This window comes from Myotis nattereri, assembly GCF_964212035.1.
Source record: "Myotis nattereri genome assembly, chromosome: 8".
Classification (NCBI taxonomy): Eukaryota; Metazoa; Chordata; class Mammalia; order Chiroptera; family Vespertilionidae; genus Myotis; species Myotis nattereri.
In genome coordinates, this window is record NC_138083.1 from 11,942,371 (window position 1) to 11,952,603 (window position 10,233).

General features: G+C 45.4%; 1 protein-coding gene across 3 annotated transcripts; it reads right to left on the reverse strand.

Annotated features, from left to right (window-relative positions):
• Positions 1-4,759: 4,759 nt before the first annotated feature.
• MOCS3 (molybdenum cofactor synthesis 3) lies at positions 4,760-10,214 on the reverse strand. Of its 3 annotated transcripts, none has more exons than XM_081096706.1 (2): positions 8,951-10,214; positions 4,760-4,961 (listed from the first exon to the last, which is right to left on the reverse strand). In XM_081096706.1, the coding sequence occupies exons 1-2, from the start codon at positions 10,205-10,207 to the stop codon at positions 4,770-4,772; spliced, it is 1,449 nt and encodes a 482-aa protein (XP_080952832.1). In that variant the 5' UTR covers positions 10,208-10,214; the 3' UTR covers positions 4,760-4,769. The 3 variants fall into 3 exon arrangements, with proteins under 3 accessions (XP_080952832.1, XP_080952834.1, XP_080952833.1); XM_081096708.1 differs by having other exon boundaries at positions 8,916-10,214; XM_081096707.1 differs by having other exon boundaries at positions 8,830-10,214.
• Positions 10,215-10,233: the final 19 nt, after the last annotated feature.

A 10,233-nucleotide genomic window follows, 5' to 3' on the forward strand; every position in this document is an offset into this window, starting at 1 on the left:
CTCCCGAGGACCTGAGTGTCGGGAGGACCTCCGCCTTCCTACACAACCTTGTGTCCAGGCCCAGACTTGGGGGAGGAGCCCCAGCAAAAGACTCTTCTTGTGTTTCTTCTAAGGACCCAGGAATAAAACTCCAGAGGAGAAAAAGTCCCAGTATCTGGCAAGCAGAAGAAACTGGTGTATTCATGGAGAGCACAAAATGTAGTGTAGTCCATTCAGGAAAAACCTCTAGGTACTAAAACAATATTCTCGATTTCTCCTTAAAAAAACAACAAGTGAAAATAAAAACAAGAAGAAATGAAATCCCAAGCTCCCATGCCAGTCTTCCTCTATATCAGTGGTTCTCAACCTTTCTAATGCCGCGACCCTTTCATACAGTTCCTCATGTTTTGGTGACCCCCAATTTCATTGTTACAAATTGAACACAATTAAAGCATAGTGATTAATCACAAAAACAATATGTAATTATATATGTGTTTTCCAATGGTCTTAGGCGACCCCGTGAAAGGGTCGTTCGACCCACAAAGGGGTCGTGACCTACAGGTTGAGAACCTCTGCTCTATATGTTTCAGCTGCCAGGGGCATTTGTTTAAATGCTTTCTGGGGACCTCCTGGGTGTCAGGTCCTAGCAGAGTTGAGTGAGAGAATGGGGACCCAGGACACGAACCTGAGTACAAGTTGTTGATTTGGGAGGAGAGCCCAGGAAGCTGTGGAGGGGGAATGGAGGAGTGAGACAGGGAGCATATCAGTGGGTTGTCACTGTGGGCAGCAGGAGCTCAATCCTGCTGGGGACCTCGGGAAGAGGATCTGACCCTGGCCTTCTCCTCCTCCTCTTCTTCAACCTTAGTTGGCTCTTCTTGGCTCTTCCAATTGAGGATGTTCTTTCCAGCCCCAGGGCCTTTGCACTTGCTGTTCCCACTACCTGGAATGCTCTTTCCCCAACTCGTCTCATGACCCTGCCATCTCCCCTTTCAGGCCTCTTATCAGAGGTCTTCTCTGGCCACCAACCCAGCCATTATTCCTTTTCAACGAATCACATTCTGCAATTGTATATGTGATGGTTTGTCACCTCTCTCCTCCACTAGAATGTGAGTATGTGGACAGACCCAAGTCAGTCTCGTTCACAGCTGTGTTCCAGGCACCACTTCCTGCCCATTCCTAATGCCCACTGAAGATTTCTTGAATGAGTCCACTGTGTTCTTCTGACATGACCTAAGTGGCCTCCCTCCTGACATCCTCTATGAGCACACAGGCTCCAGTTCTAATTAAGTGGACGCGAAGGAACTGGAAACTTATGCCTTAGTGTTGGGTCAGTGTTACAGGCCTAGACACATGGGCAGATAAGGATAAAATCGATAGCCACTGCCCTGACCGGTCTGGCTCAGTGGATAGAGCGTCAGCCTGTGGACTCAAGGGTCCCAGGTTCAATTCCGGTCAAGGGCATGTACCTTGGTTGCGGGCACATCCCCAGTAGGCAACTGATTGATGTTTCTCTCTCATCGATGTTTCTAACTCTCTATCCCTCTCCCTTCTTCTCTAAAAAATCAATAAAATATATTTAAAAAAAAATAGATAGCCACTGCTGATTCATGAAATGGTCCTAAGAGCCCTTCCATAAAACTCTCAATTAAATGCTCCAAAGGGACTTTCTACATAACTCTTTGGATGACAGAGCAAAAATAAAGGCAAATGTGGGTGGACTGTTTGCCTTTTCTTTCACAGAAAACAATGACGGAAAAATGTGAGAAAGTGAAAGACAACAGGGTACCAGGCATCAAGCAGTTCTTGTCTAGTATTATTATTTTAAATATATTTCTTTTATTGACTTCAGAGAGAAAGGGAGAGAGAGATAGAAACATCAATGATGAGAGAGAATCATTGATTGGCTGCCTCCTGCACACCCCGACTGGAGATTGAGCCCGAAACCCAAGCATGTGCCCTTGAACCGAATCGAACCTGGGACCCTTCAGTCTGTAGGCCGATGCTCTATCCACTGAGCCAAATTGGCTAGGGCAGTTCTTGTGTGTTATTAGCAAACTAATTTGTGATTTGATAGGTTAAATTTTAAGGTGATCAAATCAACAGACATTTTTCTTTTCACTCTTTTCTCTTTTTTTCCTTTAATATATATTTTTATTGATTTCAGAGAGGAAGGGAGAGGGAAAGAGAGATAGAAACATCAATGACGAGAGAAAATCATCGATCGGCTGCCTCCCACACACCCCCCACTGGGGGTCAAGCCCATAACCCAGGCATGTGCCCTTGACCAGAATAGAACCCAGGACCCTTCAGTCCGCAGGCTGATGCTCTATTCACTGAACCAAACCAGCTAGGCTCTTTTCTCTTTTTATTTGAATTTCAGGTACACATAATTGGATTAACCATAATGATTTGTGACGTATTCTCATTATTGGCTGAGCTTGATCTGCTCTACTTATTTTTTTAAATAAAATTTTAAAATTGATTTGAGAGAGAGAGAGGAAGTGAGGGAAACATCGATTTGTTGCTCAACTTATTTATGTACTCACTGGTTGATTCTTACATGTGCCCTGATGGGGGATTGAACCTGCACCCTTGGTGTATCGGAATGATGCCTAACCAAATGAATATTAGCCACAAATTCACCACCAAACAAGCTCAGCACCATCAGGTGGGTGTGACAATAACGTGCATCTAACCACATGGTTCCCATTCCCATCCTCTCCTTCCTCTCATCCCTAGCCGATTTGGCTCAATGGATAGAGCATCGGCCTACAGACTGAAGGGTCCCAGGTTCGATTCGGTTCAAGGGCACATGCTTGGGTTTCGGGCTCAATCTCCGGGGGGGGGGGGGGGGGTGTGCAGGAAGCAGCCAATCAATGATTCTCTCTCATCAAGGTCATTGTATCCTGAGTCCTGTGTTCAACTTTCCTTTTTATACCATTTTATTACATGTGAGAGCTTCTAATACCCAAACTTCAAAATAGCCTAGGACTTGGAAAAGCGGTAAGTGCTAAAGCCACCTGGCTTTCAGAAATTCAACTAAGGAAAACCAGCACCCATGATATACTTGTTTTCAAATTGGGAAATTCATGTGTAAAATCCTATGTAATAATATGCAAATTGTCCCCTGGACTGGGAGTTCGACCAGAGTTTGACCAGAGGGTGGGGCCACCTGCTAACAACCCAGGGCCCCTCCCCTGGGCTGTACCCCACCCATACATGAATTCGTGCACCGAGCCTTTAGTTATATCATAAATATGTATACAGAGAATTTTAAACAGTATATACAAATCATTCATTGGGAATAAAAAATGTATGTCAGAAATATCTGCACTTAGCTAATGATATAGGTGTCCCAAGTGCCCTGCCTCCACCATCTATTCTAAAAAAAGACCAAAGGCCATACACAAGTGAGTCTGACCCCATCTTGAGACCATCAACAATAGACCAACAGGATACAAGCCTCATTATAGTGGCAATTCATTGTGCTCACAATGTCTCACCGTGGCTCCAAAGAAAAAGGTTTTCTGATGCCCATCAGGACACATGAAATACTTGGGAACAGTTGAAAATTCACCCCGTCTACAATAGAATCCTTTCTAAAATGTTCCACAAGGACAAGAGGGCCCGACCTCATTAGTGACAGAAGGATTCCACTTTGAGAACAAGACTCCCTCCCAACTAGGCTATTTCAGGGAAGTCTATTGTTGGTAAGAACATATAAGAGGAGCCTGTGAACAAAGATAGTTTCCTTGATCTCAGAGTTGTTGAAGGATTAAATGAAACCATGTAGGTGGGAAAGGCTCTGGAAATTACACATAAAACGTGGTAAAATGAGCTATGAACGCCTGACAGGCAAGCCCCACAATCCCAATTATCTTGTCTCCTCAGAACTTGGCCAATGCCTGGTACATCCGTAGTGGACTTTCAGTAAGTGTCTGAAGAATGAATGAATTCAAAACTCCCTTGCTACGGAATGCAGATTCCACTCTTCCTCCCAACCCCCTGCAAGTGGTCTTTCTTAAGTAAATCAGTAAGAATGAGAGCTCATAGAAAAAATGAGCTAAAAATAAATATTTTTTACTTGAAAAGACTTTTAAGCTATGAAAAACTGCTCAAACTAATGAAAAGGTAAATTAACACAATGAGACTTTTAAAAAACCATCAGAATGGCAAAGATCTAAAAGTTCGAAGACTATGCTAAGCTGTTGGGAAATGGCCTTTCTTAGGCATGGTAGTATGCACTGGCATAGCCCCTTGGACAGGGACTATCAGACATAGTGCCCTTTTTGACCATCCCACTCCTTGGCAACCCTTCTAGTTACCAGCAGTGACGCTTTATGTTGAGACTGTCTCGCTTTCCTTGACCAAAGTGACTCATTGGTAACGGGACATTACCTATGTGACACATGGGTGTTAGAGAGAAGTCTGCAAACCAAGTGCATCAGCGTACATTTCTATCCATCTGAAATACAAGCTCTTCCACTCTGTGATGATCAGGATGTAGTTTTCTAATGAAAACATATAAAACAAGTTTTCAGTGAGAGTCCGTATAGTCAGCATAATGCTTAGGGCACCTGCTGACTCTTTGTAGGGAGCGGCTCTAGGGTCAAGCCTGGGGCTGACCTGTGGCCTGGCCACAAACAAGTCCCAGCCCGGAGGGCAGAGCTCTCCTAGCATCATTAAGCCTGACCTTGTAGCCCTCCCTAATTCCTTCCTAAGTAGCTAATAGGCTGTGGGACGTGCACCAAGTGTTGCCAAAATAAGAACATTTGTGTATACATGTTAATCTACCCTTGTTTTAATGAGACTATAAAATGAAGCATCAGCTTGCAGGCTGGGTCTTCTGTGTCCTCATCCAGGCACGGGAGATCCATGGAGCCACAGATAAATTCTCTTGTCGGTCTTTTCTTCAATCCTTCACCGCCCCTCCTCAGGTTCACTCTTGGCCGTGCTGGTGCGGCACTCTTCAACCAGACCATCTGGATTCAAATTCCAAATCACATAGTAAGTGCTCAATAAATGCTGGCTGTTATTTTACTTGGAATAAACACCAAATTCCCATTATGGTCGACAACCTACATGATATATTCTGTATCTCAAACCTCATCTTTACTCTCCCCAATTGTTCACAATCCAATTTGCCTCTTCAGTTTCTTGATCATTCTAAGTTTATTTGCCTGAGGGTCTTTTCACTCCCAGTAAGAAATGTTCTCCCAGATCTGACTCCTCACCATTCAGGTTTTGGGTTTAACATCAGCCCTAATTAACCTATCCAAAATAGCTCCTCCTTCCCCGATACATCACATTTTGATTTATTTTATGGCACTTATCAATAATTTACTTGATTTGTCTCCCCCATTTAAATGTAAACTCCATGACAACAGGAAATCTCTTGTTCATCTTTATCCTAGAACTAGAATGATGACTGGTACACTTAAGGCACTTAAATGAAAAGGAAAAAAATTATCAAGTTCAAATCCCATCCAAATGTAAAAACCAAGCCACAATCCCCAGAGAAAACAGGATTTCAAAGAATAAAAAGAGCTGGGTCCCATAAGTGGATACTTTTATGTTCCTAACAGCCCATCTTTTGAAAAATCTTTCACTAATTTGAGAAAATCCCAGATTATGAGTTCTGTCTCCCTGTTGTAGACAAAAGAACTCAAATTCCCAGAACTCTTGCTGCTAGTATGTAGGCATGTCATTGGGCTCTACCTACCAGACACATCCTCATAAGACTCAGAAAAGAGCAATCTATATAATAAAAGCCTAAGCGACCATTACAGCAGAACGACCACAACGACCGGTCGCTATGATACACACTGACAACCAGGGGGCAGGCGTTCAATGCAGGAGCTGCGCCCTAGTGGTCAGTGCACTCTCACAGGGGGAGTGCCACTCAGTCAGAAGCCAGGCTCACGGCTGGCAAGCAGTGAGCAGGTGGGCGGTAAGGAGCGAGGGCTCCTGGACTGCGAGAGGGATGTTCAACTGCCAGCTGAAGTCCTATCCCCACGGGGAGCGGGCTTAACGTAGCAGGTGGACATCCCCCAAGGGGTCCTCGACTGCGAGATGGTGCAGGCCGGGCTGAGGGATCTCCCCACTCCCAGTGCATGAATTTTGTGCACCGGGCTTCTAGTACAGTATAAAGCCACTCTGCTTCCTGCCCCCTGGGCTGGATGGTGTTGGGCTTTGTGGGAGAGAAGTGGGGTCAGGTCAAGTGAGATCGGTGATGCTCTGCTGGAAGTTTCCTCTAGTGCTACATGGGACAGCAGAGCATAAGACAGCGTTCTCAGGCCAGTTCTGTGCATGGTTTTGGGCATGGCTCCTGGAAGTACAGCCGTGGGTCTGTCTCCAATGACAATCAGGTTTGCAGGAACTACCAAAACTGCCTAACTTTAAGACATCAGTTTCTATCTCTGCTCACTTGATTTTTTCCTGATATGTATCAGAATCAGCTTTGGTCCTAGGAATAAGAGGTTAAGACACAGGCCCAGAGCCGAAACCGGTTTGGCTCAGTGGATAGAGCGTCGGCCTGCGGACTGAAAGGTCCCAGGTTCAATTCCGGTCAAGGGCATGTACCTGGGTTGCAGGCACATCCCCAGTAGGAGATGTGCAGGAAGCGGCTGATCGATGTTTCTCTCTCATCAGTGTTTCTAACTCTCTCCCTTCCTCTCTGTAAAAAATCAATAAAATATATATAAAAAATTTTAAAAAGACACAGGCCCAGAGATCTTTGTTTTCTTCTCCTCATCTCTCATTTATTTCCACAACTCCTTGGGAGAAGCAGTTATAAGAAACCTGCTCCATCTTTATAACATAAAATGGCCTATTATACTTTAACCCTTATTCAAAAAATGAGCTTCAATGTTTCAGTTAAAAAGTGATGACTATCCTCATTTTGAATTTGACTGTTAAATGCCATTCTTTTTTATAATAAAACAAGAGTCCCTATCAGAGGTTGCAAACTGATAAGTAAATCTGGCACAGAGGGTTTTGTCTGCCTGCAATGCTTTTTCATTTTTTTTTTTAAATACATTTTATTGATTTCTTACAGAGAGGAAGGGAGAGAGATAGAGAGTTAGAAACATCGATTAGCTGCCTCCTGCACTTCTCTCACTGGGGATGTGCCCACAACCCAGGTACATGCCCTTGACCGGAATCGAACCCGGGACCCTTCAGTCCGCAGGCTGACGCTCTATCCACTGAGCCAAACCGGTTTCGGCTGCTTTTTCATTTTTTAAAACATTTGTAGCCAGAGATAGATTTCACATTCATGACTATGAACTCTGATTATAGGTAGGCTTATATGCCAGAGTCAGTTGGAGAGTAGGGGCCCCCTTTGACAAGGCATTTCCTCTTCAATTTGCCACTAATATATACTCACATGCCAAATGTTCACTTTTAGTTTCGTTGTAGATATTGGAAATTGGGCAGAGTACCTGCCATTTCATGGAATTGTTCTTTAAAAAACAGAACCACCTACATTTTGCACTACTATAAAATGCTGGAATAAAACAAACTAAATCAAGATAGAAAAGGCAAGTTAAAGGGGAAAGGGGGGAATTCTTTGGTGAGTGCAAAGTTTTAGTCATGCAGGAGTGGGAGGATTCTGGGATCTGCTGGAAGCATGTGCAGGTGGTTGACAATATTATTGGAAACTGCTGCGAGGGTTATTTTTATAATTTTTTCTACAATAAAAATATCAATATTCACTATATCAACAGGAGAAAAAAGTTAAGAAACATAATCTTAATAAATGCATTTGATAAATTCAGTCAAAACTCTTAGCAAACTATAAACAGAAAAAATGTCATTAATTTGATAAAGGGTATTTATAGTAAAGCAATAATAAGCAATACTGATCAAATCATCAGTCTTTCACCTGAGCCTGAGATAAGAATGTTCACTATTCCACCTTAACTCAGTATTGTATTTGGGGTCCTGACCATACAGTGAAGCCAACAAGAAAATAACAGACTGGATGGGAAAGGGTAGAGGTTTGGAACTTGGACCTGAAGAATCCAAAGCAAGCCAAACGATAGTATACAGTTTATAAAATGTTATATGTACAACATAGGGTGGGCCCTGAAGCTAACTTTACGAAAAAAATCAGCAACTTATAAGAGAAACTGACATACTACGAAGGCGGTTTCCTTTTTCTTGCTAACCTGTAAATACTTCACTTTTATATGAATTCAAAATATTTAATGATCACTTTCCAGATAATTAAGACAATTTTCACCTTAACACTTAGTTCTGTAGAATATATTCTATCATTTGAAGTAGAAATAAGACCCAAAGAATGCCTTTCATAAACAATAAACTGATCTTATGTATATCATCTGCAATCAATTCCGTAGGACTAAGTTTACAACAACTTAATTCCAGGCCTAAAATAGATCATTTAGAGAATCTTTTGGGGGAGGTGGGAAAAAAGAAAGACAGCCAAATGATCTGCAAATTAAAACACAAAATCCTGTCACTTACAATACACCTCACCTGTCCCCTCCAAGTATTGAAAACACAAGACAGTTCTCAGAAAGTTTTATAGACCCTCAACAACTGTATCATTCAATAAATTACCATTAAAAATCCCCTTATAAAAAGAAATCTTTGTATTCACAGATGCAGAATCCAGTCTTTGTACATTACTGAGAAAAATGGAAATAAACGTATCTTTAAGGTTAACATGGCAACGCACATTTTCCTCAGGTCAGACTATGTGTGTGTGTGTGTATGTGTATATATATATATATATATATATATATATATATACACACACCATATATATATATATATATATATATATATATATATATATATATATATATATATAATTTCAGCCACCTCAGTACTGCGGAAATGTTTCGTCGATCTTGGCAGCCCAGGCCATGAGCCCCCCCACCACATCCTGAACTGCTAGCGAGCGTAACTCTGGGACTGCTGTCAAGGACTGCAGGATCCTCACGGCTTTCTGGGAGTCGTTGCCCAGTTTGCAAATCACATAGATGGGGAGAGCCGCTCCTTCCTGCGCGCGGCGCTTCCCTTCCTGGATTGCTTCTCCCAAGAGTTTCAGGCTCTTCCCATCCCTCCGTTCCAAATGCTTCAAAGGGATGTGCAGAGCATGAGGCAAACGACAGATGTCCACCTCCACTTGAGGCCTGACGTCCAGCAACAGGTGGGGTGACCCAGCATCCAGAAGGCGCTTATAGTCGCTGACCGAAACGCGCTCCTCCGGGCTCAGCAACCGAAGGGAGCGGCATTTATCCGTGGCCGAGGAGCCACAGAAGGCTTCATAGTCCTGCAGGTCGGTCACCGTGGGCCGCTCTCCGCAAGCTGCACAATCCGGCCTGCGGCTCCGCAGCCGAATGCAGCGGAAATGTCCTCCGAGAGCGTCGAAGAGCAACAGGCTGCCACTGTAAGAGGGGCCCATCCCTGCGGCGATCTTCAACACTTCCAGCGCCTGCAGGCAGCCCAGGATCCCCGTTACAACACCGAGCACCCCGCCATCCGCGCAGCTGGTCACCGTCTCCGCGGGAGGTGGCTGGGGGAACAGGCAGCGGTAGCAAGGCCCGCCGTCGTAGTGGTAGACGGTGATTTGGCCCTCCAAGCGCAGGGCGCTGGCGGATACGAGAGGCCGGCCGGCCAGCACACACGCGTCGCTCACCAGGTAGCGAGTGGGCACGTTGTCGGAGCAGTCAGCCACCACGTCGTAACGGCGCACGAGGTCTAGGGCCGTGGCTGGAGTGAGAGCCTGAGCGTAAGGCACGCACTCCACGGCTGAGTTGAGCCGGCGCAGCGAGGCGGCAGCCGAGAAGACCTTGGCCTGGCCGGCCAGGGCCTCGCCATGCAGCACCTGGCGGGCCAGGTTGCTCATTTCGACGACGTCGTAGTCCACAAGACCAAGGCGGCCCACGCCGGCCGCGGCAAGGTACTGCGCCAGTGGGCAGCCGAGCCCACCGCAGCCCACGACGAGCACGGACGCGGTCGCCAGCCGCAGCTGGCCGTGCACCCCGAGCTCAGGCAGCACGAGCTGCCGGCTGTAGCGCAGGATCTCATCTCGGGACAGGGCGGCCTTCGGCGGCAGGGGCGACACCGGAACCCGCGGCGCTGGCTCGTCCTCCGCCAAAAGAGCCGCCGCCAGTCTCTGCTTCAGGGAGCTCAGCTCCTCCTCACGCCGGGCAACTTCAGCCTGCAAGGCAAGAACCTCCTCCCTGGCAGCCATGGCAGCTGCTTCCGGAAGTTATCTTG